This window comes from Oxyura jamaicensis, chromosome 1 (genome assembly GCF_011077185.1).
Source record: "Oxyura jamaicensis isolate SHBP4307 breed ruddy duck chromosome 1, BPBGC_Ojam_1.0, whole genome shotgun sequence".
NCBI classification, from domain to species: Eukaryota; Metazoa; Chordata; class Aves; order Anseriformes; family Anatidae; genus Oxyura; species Oxyura jamaicensis.
Window position 1 is genome coordinate 15,970,090 of NC_048893.1, and position 20,236 is coordinate 15,990,325.

Genomic DNA, 20,236 nt, shown 5'->3' on the forward strand with positions numbered 1-20,236 from the left:
AAACATCTTCTTGGCATATAGTATGTACTGTTTAGAGTACAACATATATTCTGTATTTCTTACAATGGTAGTTGGTTTTGACTTGTTGCAGTTTAAAAGTTTTCCATCACCAAAACCTCTACATCCTCACAACTAAGTTATTTCTCCTCCTTCAATCTTAAGTTTTTCTTAACAGAGTTACATAATTTTAGTAGAAATCTAGCTTCACTAGTTGCTTTCTTTCACCGTTTGCCCATGCTCACGCTTGCTATAAAGCTGTAGTCGACACCAGTGCACCAGTGAAAGCTTATGAATTATTTCTCTGCCTGGTTTAACCTGAGCATGTTCATTACACTGAGTACATTACCTTTGTCGGGCAGAAAGTTGGGTGGAAATCTCTCAACAGGCCAATAGGCCTTTTATTTATTTATTTATTTTTTAAATCAAGTTGTGAAAAGAAGAAAACCACAGTACTGCTGTACAACATTATTTATTTTTTTAAATGAATTCGCTTATCCTCATAAAACAGAACACATTTTCTAATCTTGAAGCCAGCAAGATTGGGAAATAAAAAAGGAAATTGAACTTGGTTTTCCTGTAAATGATTTTCATACTGAGACTACATTCAGAGGAAAAACAAAACGAAACAAAAAAATACTAGAATTAAAACAAACGCAGACATTACTTATACAGCTCTCTTCTTAAAATACATTGGACATTTCATACAACTCAACTATGATGCTTTGCTAGTATTATATGCTACAAGTAGAATTATTCAGATGCAGCTATATAGCTTTTCTATTTTCTGCGATTTTATTATCTTGCAACACCTTTAGTATTTACTTTACACTTCATTACCATATTACTGAATGATCTTTTTTCCCTTCTTTTCTGGTAGCTCATTTCTCAGAATGGGGGCCTTAAGTGTGGGCTTTTTTGGAAATACCAAGTGCACAGTTTCAGATATTAAAAGTACTCGGAGCACTTCAGTATACATTCACAATGTAACTAATCCACTGTTTTTTGAGTTAGGAGTCTCATGACTTGCTAGAAAAATAATGGAAAGAGCTGGTTAGTATTTACTTCTGTTCTCATAAATAAGAAAGTTATCTGGACAGCTGTAATGTTTCATAAAAGTCCTTGTCTGTTGGTGAGCTGAGTGTACACTGTCATATCCTTCCCAAGAAATACAGGAATCTAAAATCTCAGTTTTTTCACAATATGCATGGATAGATCAATCTAACTACAACTTTTTAAACAAATGACACTTTCAGAAGATATTTGCATTTGTATGACTGCATAATTTCATTTTTCAACAGGGTTCTTGGTTCAAAAGTACTATTTCACTTACTAAAAATGGCTTTAAAATACAATATACATAACAAATGTCTCAAAAAACATTGGATGAATCAACTTTTCAACTCATTGCATCACTGAAGAAAGTACAGTACTGCTTTTGGAAGTTTTCAAGTATCTCCCTGAAACACTGTATAATGAGAAACAGATCCTAAACTTTGTATGACTGTACTTCAAGCAATTATCATTTGCAAGTGTTTTTTTTTTTTTTGTCATACAGTATGAATACAACAGTATGAATAATACGTTATAGCAACAATATAGCACAACATTTTAATATTACACAAAACTGGAATGTTTCAATAGAAAAAAAAAAACAGCCACTTAAAACAAATTTCAAGTGTTTCAGTAATAAACGAACCGATCACCATGGCTTACACAGAGCAAATACACAGGAGACTGAAACTAACATTAGCTGAATGACAGAAGTGCCAATAGATACACATGAATAGAGAGAGTCATTAGCTGTTCACACACACACACAAATCTGAGATGCAGTAAGGTTTACAGAAGAGAGCAGGGGCTAGCTTCTGATCCTCACCAAACAGCAATAAACCTGTATGAGAAGAGCAAAATTCAGCACCAAGCCTGCACACTGTGTATGTGTGTGCCACAATACACAAATTCATACACAAATAATCACTCCATAGCTGCACATGATAGTCTTATGTATTTGCTGTAAAAACAAGTCAGCACAGTGATTTGTGATTTATCATATACCAGTTTCTTCCCTTGACTTCACAACACAAATTGTTTCCTATTTAGTTAAATAAAAATATTACTTTAAAACATTCAATCATTGAATCGTATCTTCAAACTTAATATTCCAACATCTTATTTTGCAAAGACATTTTAATGTATCTAGTAGAATCTCCAAAGAATTGTGTACTGAAAAGGGAAGCTTTTCATATGTTAATTTTAGTTATTTTTAGAAATGTAAAATTTGCTGGTGTTTTACAAGATATTTTATCTTCCCTTGCCTGTGCCTTCGTGGTATCATATGTATCCCTACCAGTTACTGACAAGACATTTCAGTTGCAATGTCTGGTATTTGGTATCATCCAAACAGTCATAAAACCCTTTATAAACCCAAAAAGCAGCATGCAAGGAAGCATTTATAAATAGATTACATAAGAGAAGGTATGATCTATATACAGATGTGCTTTTATTTTTCAAAATATTTCTAAATTGTTATTGTTATTACTTAAAGCCAGGAATGTGTGTTTGAATTGCATTGATAAGTTGCAAGGTATTGTCAGAATTAGAAAAATGAAAGATTTTACTAAAAAATAAAAACAAAAAAATGCAAATGACAACACTGTTGTCCAGCATTTAAGCCACATGCAACTACATAACACTCCCAGCAGAAAACATCTTCTCAGACTCTTGAAAACATCTTGTCCTGATATCTTGGTTTGATGGCAATATAAAGTTCAATGTTTTATAATATTTAAATATTATTGCAACACAGCTGCTAAATTAGCTCTCTAGAAAAGCAGAGTATTTATCTGTCATTGTGAATACATACATATATGCCAATCTAACATAAATTACATTACTTCAAGACATATTTTAATGATTAGAATGTTAAAAAATACACACTGAAATAAAATGTCTAAAATTATACTGAAGGCATCACAAAAAAAAAATCTAAAATTTTTAAAATACTTGTCAATTTGACTAAAATGCATATATACTCAATTTCCTTGAGCTTTCATTTTTTCTTCTCCCCATTGGAGGAACAGTGTCTATAGTAAGTTTTCAGTGCTACTGTGGCTGTAGGCAGCTTCATCTTTACAGTTTTCCTCGATTCCCCTTGCAAACAGCTTCATTAATTGGCAGTGAACCCTGAAAAATATGGAAATCAATTAATCATACTTTTCTTTTAAAAAAAATATAAGTAGGTACTATATATTTAGTTTTAATAATTGGTGAATCTCAAGCAGTTAGGCAAAATTATTTGCTTCAGACCACAAAAATAGCCCTCATTCTTGATACAGTCCTCCCCTGCAAAGAAGGCTGGATGCTTTCACACATACATCACTCCTGCTACTACTCTTTTCCATACAGTAAGCGGCATGGGACACTTAATGGAGCTGACCTTATATAACATACACTGTTCTTACATAAATCACTCAGACTGCTGTGTGATTGCATTTGAATGGAACAAACCTGGATGCACATATTTTGTATTTGTATTTCCCTTTGATCTACAATAAACAAAACCAAACAAAACAAATTAAAAAGCCCTTCAAAATCTCAAAGCTGTTATTCCCTTCCGATTTATTCATTTGCAGAACTGCAAACTTCTTTCTCCATATGCCAAGGCTGGAGATAAGACTGTGCTGTTTGTCAATATATACAAAATATGGGACATACTCAGTATTTCTGTAAGATGAAGATACTAGTTAAGCACCTATCAGGTGGCTTCTATATGACTTTTTTAAAAAAGTAGAAAAAATGACTACTGTTTTCCTGAAAAAATAATTTGTTTAATTGCAAAAGCTAGTGCTCAGAGTAATGAAATACTGCATTTGTCTAAAAAGAATCCTTCCACCAAGACCTCCACTAAGCAGGACTTTGAAGGTAGGACCATCTATCTATCTCAAAGAGATAATTTATAACATATAGCTGGAGTGCTTACTAGAAAGGATCCAAAACTTAACAACAAAAATCTGAGTTTATTATCAGAAGACTCAAATTTGCTGGAGGGATATGTTTTTGGGATATCTTTATTAGCACCTTTACATCAATGAAAAGGCTTAATATCTTCCTGGTAGATGTAGAGAAAAATAGATGCTCACCTCACTTCAATTGCTGAACTATCCAGAGTTTCTCCATCACAATTCCAAGTGCTGTCAGCAATATTGCAGCAACAGGCAGGGTGATCTCTACAGAACTGGCCAAAACGTTTCTTTCCTATGTCTGTAACATTGCTTCCATTGTCTTCTGAAAGCTTTGATGTAAATTGAAAACTCTTCACCCGATAAACATCTACAAATGAGAAGTCAAACTACAAAGAAAGAAATAATCAAAAAATCAAAAAAAATCTTAAAATATACTTGATGCGTAAAGAAACTCAGCATGCAGCATTTGGCATTCAGTAAAGTCCATCCGTTCCAATTTTCTAGAGAATTTTACCTGAGGCATAGAGTGATACTTGTTTTTAAGAAACTGCAGAAGTCAAAAACCATAACGCAAAACTGAAACCTGATTTTTGATGGTCGTCTTCAAGGAGCTGCCATTTTAAGGGTAACGAGGTAACAGGTTCTGAGATTATGAGTATAGGGTATAAGAACTATTAATAAACAAAAAAAACTATTATAACATGGAATTGAAGTCAAAAAGGTTTGGATTGGAACCTTGTACCATCCTCAGGACCTGTTCAACTACAGTCCTTAAGAAACATAGGCTTTTCTGAAAGTCTTATGCTTCTGAATTTTGGAAGAATACCTTGAGATGAGCAGACCACTGCCCTAATCAAAGAATTAGAGAGATTGGGGAGCTGGCTGTATAGGAAAATACGAATATATGGAGATATTATTATACTCCAAGAACATAAGATCATTTCAACTACCTAATTCAGGTAAAAATAAGTAGCATCAGTCTGAGGCTCACTAAGAAGCAATCCAGGCCAAAAAGTTTAGCTGCAAAAACTGGTTATCACTACTTGCACAGAGCCACTTATGAGTGCTCTCATGTGTCATGGCCAAGCAGAATGTTATTATAATTATTTCTTATTTTATGATAGTAATGATATAATTGTATATATTATTATGATTATTATTGCATAATACATTTTCATATAGTTTGTTCTTATCATTTATATATGTTATTAATTTATAAATTGATTGATTGATAAAGATTGATAAATCTTGAAACCAATTGGAAATGCAGCTGGGAAAGGCTTCTAACAACAAAAAACACTGAGGAAACAGTTAGAGAGAATAGGGAGGAGTGAAGGGAAGAAGAGACAAAGAACAGCAGGAAGACAGAACACAGACAAACACAATGTGCCTGGGAATGGTAACAAAGAAATACAGGAAAGAGAATTTATACAACCTCTAGAGGACAAAGAGTAGCAATGCAAACAAGTGAGATTTGTTGTTTCTATAACCAGATATGCCATTAGTGTATTGTTCGGCTACCTGCTGGAACATGTTAATAATATCAGGTTGTGACAAATATTAAAGTATGTGCATTCATAGCCATAGCTCTGCTTTCAACAGGTATTACACTCCGAAGCAGTGATCAATCTTCCCTTGCAGTTTCTCCTGACAGCTGTAACTTATGCAAGGAAGAACTCTGAAGCTGAATGCCTAAAGCTCATGGCACACGTATGTATTAAAATCCTGCTCTAGACCTGCAGTTTAGAATCAAACTGTAGTTCTAGTAAGTTTTTTCTACATCATATTTTTATACATTTTGCAAGAATTATTATTCCTTGCTAGGTCTTCTACCTCAGCTACACTATATTGGTGTGAAGAATTTTTCATGACAAATACGTGTGTGCAGAGATGCGGTAACATTTTAAATATTGTCCAAATAGTAAATATACTCAAAATATTATAAGAAAGAATTCAACTAATAAAGGTGGAATTTGGTTAGAATCATAGAATATCCTGAGTTGGTAGGGACCCATCATCGAATCCAACTCCTGGCACCACACAGCTCAACCCAAAATTTTAGACCATGTGACTAAGTGCACTGTCCAAATGCTTCTTAAATTCAGACAGACTTGGTGCAGTGACTACTTTCCTGGGGAGCCTGTTTCAGTGTGCGACCATGCTCTCAGCGAAGAACCTCTTCCTGATGTACAGCCTAAACCTCCCCTGCCTCAGCTTGACACCATTCCCGCGGGTCCTATCACTGGTGATTAAGGAGAACAGATCGGTGCCTGCCCCTCCACTCCCCCTTGCAAGGAAGCTGTAGACTGCGATGAGGTTTCCCCTCAGCCTCCTCTTCTCCAGGTTAAAATATATATAACATAGAATGCTATAGGTGAAAGACTTGAGTTAGTATAAGTGATTTTTCCGATGGTACACATGCTAAGATTAAGTCATACAAACTGTATAAGCACTTTTTAAAAAACTGTTTTGTAAGTATTCTTTTTGTCATATACAATTGTCAACATTTACAACTTAGGCTGCTCCTGGAGAGTTCACTGCCAAAGAGAACATACACCTACCTGGTCATCTTGGTTTGTATTTCTGACAAGATGCCGTAGAAAATCAAATCTGGAGCATTTACGAACTAGAATGAGGTCAGCTGAACCATCTGCCAGATGAGCTGCTGGTGAAAGACCTTTTGGACTGCGTGGACAGGCACAGCTCATATTTACTGCATTGATGGCTAGAAATTTCCCTTTAATAACCTTCCATTCTTCTTCATCTTCTGAAACACATGAATAGAGGCATGGATATAGGCTATTATTTGATAGATTCACAAGAACAGTAAAAAGCAATCATTGGCAGGTTAAGAGGTTTTACTGGGCATGTTTATACACTGTCATTACACATCTAAAAAAACTGCATTTTAAAAAAATCTGTCTTTCATATACTAACAGAAAAGTTGCTTCCTCCCTTCACAGACCATTATCTTCTAACACTGCTTACTGTAAAACCACAAAGCCTCAGGCAGGGACAAGACAGAGGCAGGTTGCAAATCCTATAGCTTAAAACTTTGGGAGGATTTTTAACATTATTCTTGCTGTTCAACATGTTAAGTCTTCAGCAAACAATAATGCAGAGACAGTGGTTTAGTGTCTGGTTTCTAAACTAATATTCCTCTTCGGCCTCAGAGCCACAAACTATAAAAAACAACCCCAAACACAGCAACAACAAGACGAAATCTGGACAGGGAGGACGTGAGTCAGGGTTCAGGAAGCACCAGGATGCAGCAGTGCCAACGTCTGTTAACGACACCCCACGATGTCTGCAGACAAACAGTAGTAGCACAGTTGAATTTTTCCATGTAAAAACATTCAGAGATTCCCAGAAAACAATATAAAAGTGTTTTCAACAATGCAAAACTGTTCTGTTAGAATAGAACCGGGCTGAATTTAAATGTGTGATGGAATAAACACTACCAAGAGGCAGAGGAATTTTCTGGAACGAAGACTGATTACATTGGCAGCCACTGCACAGAGTTGTTATCTAAACTGTATTTTCATCTATAGGGATAAAAACAGATAATAAAAGCCTTTGCATTTGTAGATTACACACAATTGCCTTCCTCACTACAATAAAAAAGCCATAAAGCAGCTATAACACTCTGTTTTGCCTCCAAATATAAACGGGCTCAGATATTTCAAATGAACAACTCCACAGTACTAATGATTTCAGAACAGTCTGTGGAGATCCGCACACTTCTAGGGCTGTATTTCAGGAGTGAAGTGTCACAGTAGGTGGTGGGGGGGGGGTAAAAATTAAGGAACAACCAAAAGAAAAAGTTTATCTAAAACTGTTTAATGTGTTTGATCATCAAAGCACAGTAAGGTAGAGGTTTTGAGGCATATTAACTAATAGGGACTGCGAAATCTAACACCCATTTGCCCAAACTGGGATTAGTTTACAATTAATTATTCACGGTGCTTCTTTGATGAGATTAGATATAGCACACCAAGCCATCTATTTCACTTCCTGAAATTCCGTTATTTTTACTGGCTTATTTCTCACGCCTCACTACCGTAGTTCTTGCATCTGCTTTAGAGAATCATTACTGAGGTTCAACAAGTTCAAGAGTAAGGTGGACCTGGGTTGGGGCAACCTCAGGCACAAGTACAGACTGGGAGAAGAACTCACTGAGAGCAGCTCTGCAGAGAAGGACTTGAGGGTTTTGGTGGACTAAAGACTTGACATGAGCCAGCAGTGTGTGCCTGCAGCCCAGAAGGCCAACTGCGTCCTGGGCTGCATCAACAGAGAGGTGGCCAGCAGGGGAGGGAGGGGATTGTGCCGCTCTGCTCTGCCCTGGTGAGGCCCCAGCTTGAGTCCTGTGTCCAGGTCTGGGGCCCCCAGCACAAGAAGGTGGTGGGGCTGTTAGAGTGGTCCAGTGGAGGGCCACAAAGATGATGTGAGGGCTGGAGCACCTCTACTGTGAAGAAAGGCTGAGAGAGCTGGGGATGTTCAGCCTAGGGAAGAGAAGGCTCTGGGGTAGCCGCATTACAGCCTTTCAATACTTAAAGCGGACTTACAAAAAAGATGGAGAGCAACTTTTTACATGGACAGATAGAGATAGGATAAGGGGGAACAGTTTTAAACTGAAAGGGGAGATTTACAGTACAAGTTAGGAAGACATTTTTTACTCTGAGGGTGGTGAGGCAGTGGATCATGGTGCCCAGAGAAACTCTGGCTGCCCCATCCCTAGAGGTGTTCAAGGCCAGGCTGGATGGGGCTTTGGGCAACCTGGTCTGGTGGGAGGTGTCCCATGCCATGTCAGGTGGCCCATGGCAGGGGGGTTGGAACTAGATGATCTTTAAGGTCCCTTCCAACCCAAGCTATTCTTTGACTGTAGGATTACTACCATTGTCCAGATAATTGTGGACCTAAATTCTGTAACACATTCATTTTGAAATAACTTCTTCCAAGCTTTATACACCAGGAAAAGAGGAAAAATAGGAGAAAAAAGTTTCTCTAGACCTTGCTCTTTCGTTTTTTTTTTTTTTTTTTAATAATTAATTAATTAATTAATTAATTTATTGGAACTTCTTACCATCTCCTCTCCAGTAACAGAGCCCAGAAAACTGGAACTCCAGGGAAAACAGAGAAGGATTGTAACATGACAAAAGACTTAAAGGAAACTAAAAATAACTACTACTTTTCCATCTAGTCTATCCTCCTCTCTATATTCTGATAAACAAATCAGTAATAAAAGAAATGTAGCTTTGTTAAATTCAACATTTTTACATCATTTCCCAGAGTGGTTTTAGTATCAATTATGTTTGCTTTACTGCTGATCTTTTATGTTGCTTTCAAAAAGGACATTACAGAAAGAAATCATTTAAATTAGATTCAAAATATGTATTTTAAGAGAGAAGAGAGAAACATACATCAAACTACGGAATGACTTTGTTCAGGCTGCAGGCAAATGATGACTCTGCTCTGAGATTAAGGGAATCAAACAGAACATAAGAAACTTCTGGAAAAAATAAGAAATAGTTCAACCTAACAGTTATCAGTGTGAGAAGCTGATGAAAGTTACAGGCAGTGCTGTAAAGGATGTCTGGGTTTCACAGGCAGTTGTGAGGAGTTATGTAAGAGATTGCACAGGGAACTGAAGGGGACCACCACCTTCAGGGGAGTTGAATCTTACACAGCCAACAGCACCTATGTGTCCATACCAGCAATACCACACACATAGATCCTATCAGAAATACCAACTTTGGGCATTGATGTAGCAAAACTGGAAACAATGAAATTTAGCTAGCTCCAGCTGTTTATTTGGGAGGAGATGAGGCTAGAGAAAGGGAAGAAACTTTTGCCTGTAAATAGAGAAGGAGTTGTGTGTGATGTGAAGGTTGGAGGCTGTGTTGGGCACAGTGATCACAAATTAATGAGTTTTTGATTCTTGGGAAAGTAAAGAGGGGGTTAGCAGAACTGCCACCCTGAACTTCCAGAGGGTCAACTTTGGCCTTTGTTGGTTGGTGAGTCCCTTGGGAGGCAGTACTGAAGGACAAAGGAGTCCAGGAAGGCTGGACACTCTTCAAGAAAGAAATCATTACGGCACGGGAGTAATAATCCATGAGGAAATGGTCAGTGACCTGCTAAACCACTTGGACATATGCAAGTCAACGGGCCACAATGGTACTGAGGGAGCTACCAGAAGTGCTCACTAAGACACTTTCCATCATTTATCAGCAGTCCTGGCTATCAGAGGAGGTCCCAGTCGAATGGCAGCTAGCAAATGTGACTCCAATCTACAAGAAGGGCCAGAAGGAGGACCCTGGGAACTACAGGCCTGTCAGTCTGACCTCAGTGCCATGGAAGCTCATGGAGCAGATCATCTTGAGTGCCATCACACAGCACTTAGAAGACAACCAGGGGATCAGGCCCACTCAGCATGGGTTTATCAAAGGCAGGTCCTACTTGACGGACCTCATCTCCTTTTACAAGGTGATGCTCAGTGGATGAAGGAAGAGCTGTTAGATGTAGTCTACCTAGACTTCAATAAGACTTTTGGCATTGTTTCCCACAGCATTCAGCTTGAATGGGTGTATGCTTCGTTGGATTAAAAACTGGCTGGGTGGCCAGGCCCAAAGAGTTGTGGTGAATGAGGTTAAATCCAGCCAGAGGCCGGTCTCCATTGGCGTCCCCCAGGGCTCAGTACTGGGGAGAGTTCTCTTCAATACCTTTATCAGTGATCTGGACAAGAGGATAGAAGGCACCCTCACTAAGTTTGTAGACAACACCAAGTTAAGCAGGAGTGTTGATCTACTTGAGGGTAGGAAGGCTCTGCAGAAGGATCTGGAGAGGCTGGACCAATGTATGAGGTTCAACAAGGCCAAGGGCTTAGTCCTGCACTTGGGGCACAACAACCCCACGCAGCACTACAGGCTGGGGGAAGAGTGGCTGGAAAGCTGCCAGGAGGAAAGGGATCTGGGGGTACTGGTCGATAATCAGCTGAATATGAGCCAGCAGAGTGCTCAGGTGGCCAAGAATGCCAACAGCATCCTGGCTTGTGACAGAAACAAGGTGGCCAGCAGGACCAGGGAGGTGATCGTCCCCCTATACGTGTCTCTGGTGAGGCCACACCTTGAGTACTGTCTTCAGTTTTGGGCCCCTCATTACAAGAAGGACATCGAGGTGATGAAGCTTGTCCCGAGAAAGGCAACAAAGCTGGTGAAAGGTCTAGAGAACAAGCCTTACGAGGAGTGGCTGAGGGAACTGAGGTTGTTTAAGCCTAGAGAAAAGGAAGCTCAGGGGAGACATCATTGTGCTCTACAACTACCTTAAAGGAAGCTATAGTGAGGCGAGGATCAGGCTCTTCTCCCAGCCACCAAGCAATGAGGGGAAATGGCGTAAAGTTACACCAGGGCAGGATTAGGTTGTACAATATGAGAAATTTCTTTACTGGAAGGGTTGTGTGGCATTGGAACAGGCTGCCCAGGGAAGTGGTTAAGTCACCATCCCTGCAGGTCTTCAAGAAACGTGTAGATGTAGAATTTAGTGGTGGTTTAGTGATGGACTTGTCGGTACTAGGTTAAAGGTTGGACTAGATGATTTTAGAGGTCTTTTCCAACCTGAATGATTCTATGAAACAAGGTTGATTAAGGAAGGACACACATGGAGAATATGGAGATAACTGGTCACTTGAGCATAAGGAGGCTGCTGGTCAGTATGCTCATCTGGCCAAGTCCTACACCTGATCATTGCAGGTTATTCTTACTAAACTTTATTCCTTTGCTCTCTATGAGCACAAGATGTACTAGAAAACTTCAAGTTATACTAGCCATCAAGTAGACCTCAATCTGTAAAGACACAGTCAGAGCTGAAAGCTAGCAAACACAGACTGGGGTCTGGACACGGATTCTGGATTTAAGTTCAAGGTACCCACAAACATGCACATGCATCAGAGTTCAATAGCTGAATGTAGCTGTAGGTTTTGTTAGTGAACTGGATAAAACAAAAACAAAACAAAACAAAAAAACAGGATATGGGCATTGATATGGGAGAGAAAAAGTACATTCTAATACTTGAGGGATCCCTGAATATGAGCGTGGGTGTGAATCAAGAGAGCGAAGGTACGTGTATGTTCTACTAGCAAACTTCAATTCTGATCAGAAGGAGAGAAAGCAGGACTGGGCAAGCTGTGGTGCTCATGTTTTAGGCAGAGGCTGTTCATGGTTACACGGGTACCTGTAAAGATTTTGACCTCCTGTCTGTGTTGATCTCTGAGTGGCCAGCCATGTCTGTACTGTGTCTTGTCTACGCCTGTATGAGAAAACATGCTTAGCCTTGTTACTGTCTGTACCTGGGAAAAGGAAAAGCTGTAGCCTCACAACCTGCACACTGGGAAGGGAGGAATGTCCCTAAGTCTTAAAGTCTAGCAGGCTTTAATAGGTTTAATGGGCCACATTCATCATTTTAGAATCTCAACTAACAGTAATACTTAATTTTACTTCATACACAACGCTTGCCCATCATCTGTGTCCAGAACTATACAAGCTATTTTAAAGAAAAACAGACATTCTCTGATATGGAAGCAACAAAATGAAAACAAGACCCTTTAACAATGAAACCTTCTGCTGTTTATCTAAATAATATTAATTTAGTCTTTACTGTACCTAGGTAAGTGTTAACTTTTGAAGTATGCTCACTGTGCTAAGTAAGTGAGCCTATATACATTGCTGTAATTGACTGTATTGAACTGGTAGAAAAGTACTGTTCAGTAAAAATTTAAGCATGTCATTCAACAGTAGCTTCACGGTTTAGTAAGAACAAAGTCAGAGTACTTATCACATTTTAGTTGACCAACTGTTCTCACAACCATTCTGCAGGGTGTCTCACTGCAGTATCACAAATTATTTGCTTACAGTATCTTTCATACAATAGAGCAATCATAAAAAAGGGAGAAAATAAACGACACTCATTTCAATTGTCTATTGTGTATATATACTGCCAGTTGCTGAAATCAGCCTGAAGTGCTAGCACTCCATATTTACTCAGCACATGCACATAGACTTCTGTAAAATACAAAGAAGTATTTTCAGTGATGGCTAATGCAAGCATCCTTCTAAACTCATCTGAACTGTACACAAACCAAGTAGGCATAATGAAAGAGTCAGCCAATACACCCTGGTGAGTAAAAAGCTTACACGAGGTGGCAATTTAAAATCCTTCTTATTGCAAATCAAGAGTAGTGGATTGTTATTATTTGCTTACCAGTATTGCACGGAGAATAGACTGCAGTGCAAAGAAAAACTGCTACTGAAGGTAAAATTTAAGACAAAGCCCTACAGAATCATCTGCATAATGTCTTGCGCTATGCTGACTAAAGCAGTCTTGATCGCTCACTAACCTGTAACTCACTTTCTTCAGCCTTTGTTCCTTTGCTGAATCAAAACCAATGAAAATAAAAGTAACTAGCAAACAGACAAAAAAGGCAGGCAATTTCTACAATTATTTCTCACAGACATCCCCCACTGAATTTTTCTTATGAAAAAGAACCCTGAGATCAGTTTTAGTTCCTAAGAAAATAGTACATAAAGCAACTTATTTAATTTATTCATAGATTCAGTTCTGGAAACTCAAGAAAAACTCTAACCTAGCCATTTGTCGACTATATCAAAGATCTGGAAGCAGTAGCTGGGATGAAAGCATTACAGATAGATAGGTGTGTATACACACACACACATATACACACATATAAGCATGTGTAACAAGAATTAAAGTTGGCGTAAAAATCCATATATAGGCTTTATAGGCTACCAGTGAATCTCTACAGAGTGATGATACTCTTTGCTAACAAATAGCTGCAGCCACACATAGATACTGTGCAAAACAACTGTAATTACAAGGCAACCTAGGTCAAAAGGTCCAAAGCCTGTGTCAAGAAAATTACAGTTTTATGCATTGGGCTCTACAAGAAAAAAAAAAGCACCCATGGAAAGCCTGCCTGGTGTTTGAAAGGGATTTATCCAAGAAGACGAACTGTGAGCAGAGGCTAAACTCAGGCAACTGAAGCTCTGTATTTTTTCCAGCAAGGTCAAAGGTTTATCAATACCACTGCTTCCTGTCAGGGGGCAGTAATCAGACATGAAGAGATACAGATAGGAAGGCTACTGCACAGAATCCAGCATATGAATAGTTGTTTTACCATAGGAAAGGAAAAGGTATGCCCATAAAAAAACCATGGAAGGGTTTGGAACAGGGGAAAGAGGACACAACTAAAGAAAAAGGAGAAAAAAATCTAATTTTTCATTTATACTGACTATTAGTGATGTACTGCACAGAAACACTGAAGTTCACTGCCTCATATTTATTTAATAAATAACTTTACATAGGGTGACTTTTGTGCTAACAAACACAAAGCTGAGTCCTCATCTATTCCAAAAGTCATCTTTCTACACTGGCTCACAGTTTAATAGTTAAATCTTACTCAAAAAAAAAAAAAAAAAAAAAGGACAATCTCAGCTCACAGAACATATCTTTCTTAAAGAACAGGAGCCCAGCACACCAAAATAAGTAATCAGTACAATATTCATACAAAATATATAAATAATTAGTATAATTTTACCAAAACTGAGGCTTGGGTGGAAGAATGTTTTTCACTTATTTACAAATGTATTCAAACGTACAGAAACATTGGATTTCCTACTAATTTGCAGTTTGGAAAAAAAACATACATACTTGAACTGAAATATACAGAAAAATAGCAAGTTGCATAATGTCACAACATCTTACTTTTTATGGTAAATTACCTTCATGTTTTAATCCACATTTCTTCTGCTGTTCTGCCAGTTGTTGCTCACTTTCCTTGCAAATGTAACATCTGAAAACAGAAATGCAATTGAGTTGATGAAAATAAAACTGTTCAGCTCAACTTTTGTGTGTTGTACCCCAACACTAAATGACTTTCTCCACCATAAGATGGGGCATGGCACCAACAGCCCTGATGTGTCATGAATCAGGGTAACTCTGGAGACAGTATAGGAACTTAAGTATAGCACTCAGACTTATTGGAGGTCAGAAATATGGCTCTGTGATGCTGCTGAAACCACAAAGGTTGGAAGGGACCTCTGGATGTGGTCCAAACCTCTACTCAAAACAGGTCTGATAGGATCAAGGTATTACTCAGTGTCTTGTTCAGTCAAATTTTGACTATCTACAAGGACAGAGTCCACAAGCTCTCTGGGCAACCTGTTTCAATATTTGATTGCTGTAACAGTGAAATACATTGACATACTGCTGCTAGTCCTCTATTTCACAAATGATGAATTCATAGGAAGAATCACTTTTCCTGACATGTTGGTTTCTGTCTCGCTTTGAAAGCCCAGTACACGATTCGCCCTTCTTGCTTCAAGGACACACTGCTGATTTGGGTGTAGCCTGTTGTCTACCAGGATCCCCAAGACCTTTACAGCAGAGCGGCTTTCCAAACTGTCAGTGCTCATTCCTTATTGTTGCATGGGACTATTACAGCCATCATATGCCTCTCCTGAACTTCATGAGGTCCCTATCAGCCACTTCTTCAGCCTACCAAGGTGCCTCTGAATAGCAGCCCTGACTTTTAGCATACCAACCACTCCTCCCAAACTGCTATCATCCATACCACAGTAGCTCGAGTACTGTGTTCAGTTTTGGGCCCCTCGCTACAAGAAGGACATGGAGGTGCTCGAGCGAGTCCAGAGAAGGGCAATGAAACTGGTGAAGGGTCTGGAGAACAAGTCTTATGAGGAGCGGCTGAGGGAACTAGGATGGTTCAGCCTGGAGAAAAGGAGGCTCAGGGGTGACCTTATTGCACTCTACAGGTACCTGAAGGGAGGCTGTAGCGAGGTGGGGGTTGGTCTGTTCTCCCACGTGCCTGGTGACAGGACGAGGGGGAATGGGTGAAAGTTACGTCAGGGGAGGTTTAGGTTGGATATTAGGAAGATCTTCTTTACCGAAAGGGTTGTTAGACACTGGAACGGGCTGCCCAGGGAAGTGGTTGAGTCACCATCCCTGGAGGTCTTTAAAAGACGTTTAGATGTAGAGCTTAGGGATATGGTTTAGTGGAGGACTTGTTAGTGTTAGGTCAGAGGTTGGACTCGGTGATCTTGGAGGTCTCTTCCAACCTAGATGATTCTGTCATTCTGTGATAAACCCACCAAGAGTCCACTCTATGTCAGTCATAAATAAAGATGTTGCAAAACATTGGCCCCAGTATTAACCCCTGAGGAACACCATTAGTAACTAGCTGCCAGTTGGATGTGGTACTCAAAACCTTTCTATGTAGTCTAGCCAGTTTTCCAACCATCCTATTATCTAGTCTACATCTCATTGACTTGGTTTTAAGAAAACTACAGAAAACATCAGTAAAGATCTTGGTAAAGTTAAGGTATGCAACATCCACTGTTTCCCCTTCATCCACAGGTAAAGGAAGCATTTCCCAGATGTTTCCCTATCTTTTTGTCACTGGGTCCCCCACACCACTAAGCAGCAGGCCCACAACTTCCTCCAGCTTTTTGTTATGATCAGCATACATACATAATCCCTTTGTAAAAGGTAATGCCCTACACATCCTTTACTCATTTCAACTCCACCTGAGCTTTAGCTTTCCCAGTTCCATCCCTGCATGTTCAGGCAATGTTGCTATGCTCCTCTGTGGTAACTTACTCCACTTCTGCCTTCTGTTTACTTCTCAGTTATATTTTGCTTCAGTCACGATATCTTTGCTCATCCACACTGTTTTGTCTGTCATGCTTACTCAAGTTTCTGCATATCAGAATGGTCTGTTCTTGCAGTCTGAGGAGGTCATCCTTAAAGATCAACCAACTCTCCTGTCCTCTTTGTCCTCCAGGGCAATGATGCATGGGATCTCACCAAGGTTTCTGAATAAACCAAAATCTGTTCTTCTGAAGTTCAGGGTTGTAATTCTACTTTTTGCCTCCTTGCTTCTCTCAAGACTTTAAACCATAATCTCACAGTCACTGCTGCCAAGACTGCCCTCAACTGTCATATCCCCCACCTTCATTTTCTGTAACAAGTCCAGCAGAGCATTTCTCCTAGTCAGCCTGACAATCACCAGTATAATCACCATCAATATACTCCAGGCATCTCCTGAATTGCTTGTGACCTTCTAGAAATTATCAGGATGGATAAAATCACCCATGAGTTCCAGGGCCTGCCATCGGAAGGCTTCCTCCAGCTGTCTAAAGGCTTCTTCACCTACTTACTCCTTTAGATCAGAGGTCTGTTGTAGATGCCTACCTCCCTGTCATCTGTGTTTGTTTTGATCCTTACCCATGAGGCCTTCCTTCATTCTAGTGCAAAGCTCTGTGCAACAGAGCTGTTTCTTTGCATTGAGCGCAACCCCACTTCTTCCCCTGGAGAGCATATATGCATGCTGTGCTCATGTGAGCAATCACACCATGTCTATAAAATCTCAGTGAGACATTAGCTTTGCATCCCTTGATGGACTTTCAATTCCTCCTTTTCATTTCACAACATGTTGCATATGTTTGCATTCAGATGCTTGAAACAGACCATCCATCACGCTGACATGACACAGAGGTGAAGCTCTCACACTCCCATACTATTTCTAGACACTTTCTCAGTGCCCCTTAGCCTTTTCTTCTAAGGAGAAGTGAAGAGCACACAGAATTTGCAGGATAACTGTAGTCCATTAAAAAAAGACTAAATAGTGGTTCTTGAAAGGACCTATCCTCAGGACAAGTTGTCATTACACTAAAACAAGTGGTAAAATTGCTAGTTCCAATTACAACACGAACATTTGAATTTTTTGAATAATTATTTCCACTTGCAGAAGTTATATGGTATCCAGACTTGTTATTTATTAACAGTAACACAGAGCTGTACCCTCAGCATATAGTAACTGTGTACTGTGGTATTATACTTTATTTCATTTAAAATCAGAGATGGGGAGGGAAGCAGGCTAACAAAATTTTATTACATTTTTGTTCAATGACCTGATAAAATAAGGTATTCTCTTCAATGAGTCAATAAACCTTTTTTAAAAAGCTTGCCTCTTTCAGAGTAAGCGTTTTGATACTAAAAAGCAACTAAAAGATACTAAAACATTGCTGTAACCTCTGTTTACATACAGGCCTTTTCCAACAGTTCATGTCAAGTACCCAGAGATAAATATTAGCCTACCCTGTTCTGCAGCTATCTTTATCTCGTGGAGATCCAAGTGTGTGTTTTGCTGGTTGAAAAGAAATTGTTCCTTCATAGTAATGATGAGAAAGAAAAGTCTTGAAGCCTACATTAAGAAAAGGTAATTAAATTCTGTTTTTGTATGTTCTTTCTCCTAACACAAAACAAACCAAAAATGTAAAACATACTTTCCAGTAACATAAGATTTGGCCAAGCATTAAATACCCAGGCTAAACCACTCAGCTAACTCTATAGTCAGTACTGAAAGAACCACAACAGTTCACTCCATCAGCTGCACGTCCAAGACAGCAGAGTGCCTACCTCTTTCCAACTAATTGAGAAGGAAGTCAAAACGATTAACAAAGAAATTATATTTTTTAGGTAGCAATCTCTAGGTGATACACATCAACACATTATATGAACACCACAGAACAGTGCTAGAGCGTTAGCAGGTTCACTAATCAAAAAAAGCTGATTAATCTAACTTGAATTAGTGTTGCTTTCAACACCATTCATGACAGTTTAAATAAACATTTTAGTCCTTTATAAAGCTTATAAAACACTTAAGTGTTAACTATCAGTTAATTTGCTAATTGTGTTATAAAGCCAAATTCAACACAACTTTAATAAGCAAAGCGTTAATGTTATCTCCTAAATTACAGAGCTTTGCATAATCTAATTCAACACACTTGGTACCACAAGGAGTATACAATCAGGTTCAGTTTGTCCCTTATGATTAAAAGCGTCAGAGAACCCTGATTTGGACAGAGGGTATCAACTGCTCCAATATTCTTACGTGCTGACAAAAGAACGTAATAACCCCCCAACTTACCTGAATAGTCGTATCTCATTGGACCCATCCACCGTTTCTTTTCACTATCTTTTAATATGTCTCCATAAAAACCGTAACCCAACAATGATACAGAATACTTCAAAAATGTATTGTTATGATGCACAGAGGAGACATCCAGAGGCTGGCTATCACCTACAGAGGTTAGAAAGTACAAGGTTCTATTAAGGTTTATTTTATTTCAAGCTACAAAAAATGGTAACAACTTTAATGTTACAGATTTTTTTCATTAAAAAGTATGTCGTACAACATAAATATGAATCATATATATATAGATATATATATCAGATATATATCTCTATACATATATAGAGAAAGAGAAGACCATTTTTTACAACTCATTTCTTTCAATATTTAAAAAGTACTATTAAGCACTAAGTGAAAAGAAAGGTCAGTATGCTAAAAGTATGTAAGGAAGAATTTGCACTAGGGCTATACAGGAGTGGGAGAGGATGTTACAAAAGAGATCAAAGCAGGAACTGTATGTCTGATGAATAAATTCTACATTTCTTAGTATCAGAGGATAGATAACTCAACTTAGAAAGGCCCTTAGGAGGTTTCTCATCAAACTTCCCACTCAAAGTAGGTTCAGCTATGAGGCTGGATCAGATTACTAAGGGCTTTATCCAGTCAGGTCTTGAAAATACATGAAAATGAAGTACACAACCTATCTGATGTCCTTGTAGTGGAAGACTCAGAAGTGGTTTTTTGTTTGTTTTTATAATTTTTAAAACATCTTTATAATTTTTAAAACAGTCTGACCCTAAGCTATTTAACTTTATGCCCACTGTCTCTCATCTTTCCACCACAGACCGCTATGAAACACCCTTTTATGTACTTGAGAAACACACTTAGAAATTTAAATATGTATGTTTATATGCACATTTAATAATCCAGCTAAGATACTGTGATATACTAAGCACATATTAGAAAGCAGCTCTTTAATTCTAGCCCAGTGGGGCTAAGATCTACATATGCTGAACAGAGTTAACTATAGGAGAGCAACAGAGAAGCCCATGTGTAAATCTTTGCAAGAGCAGCTCCTAAAACTTGTACTATTAAGCACTCAATAAGCAAGTAATAATGAAAGAACAGTCAGCTGGAAATTGCATCTTTTATGCCTACACAAAATGGATATAACTGAAAACAATCCTGTACAATTTTTCAAATTCAGTATTAAGAACTGAGTGACTCTGTTTCCTCAGCATATGGCAGATTGAACGGACATCACTAGTTGCAA

General features: G+C 38.6%; 1 protein-coding gene across 2 annotated transcripts in view; it reads right to left on the reverse strand.

The window, feature by feature from the left end:
• Positions 1 to 453: 453 nt before the first annotated feature.
• Positions 454 to 20,236, reverse strand: part of CERK (ceramide kinase) — a 47,227-nt gene continuing 27,444 nt past the window's right edge. Inside the window, exons 8-13 of one of the 2 annotated variants that reach the window (XM_035327677.1) lie at positions 18,979 to 19,131; positions 18,147 to 18,252; positions 14,753 to 14,823; positions 6,524 to 6,726; positions 4,140 to 4,348; positions 454 to 3,183 (exon numbers count right to left, since the gene is read on the reverse strand). In XM_035327677.1, the coding sequence (XP_035183568.1) occupies positions 3,084 to 3,183; positions 4,140 to 4,348; positions 6,524 to 6,726; positions 14,753 to 14,823; positions 18,147 to 18,252; positions 18,979 to 19,131 (842 nt within the window). In that variant the 3' untranslated portion in view covers positions 454 to 3,083. Of the gene's footprint in view, positions 3,184 to 4,139; positions 4,349 to 6,523; positions 6,730 to 14,752; positions 14,824 to 18,146; positions 18,253 to 18,978; positions 19,132 to 20,236 lie in introns of both variants that reach the window. The other variant, XM_035327668.1, reaches the window with a different exon arrangement.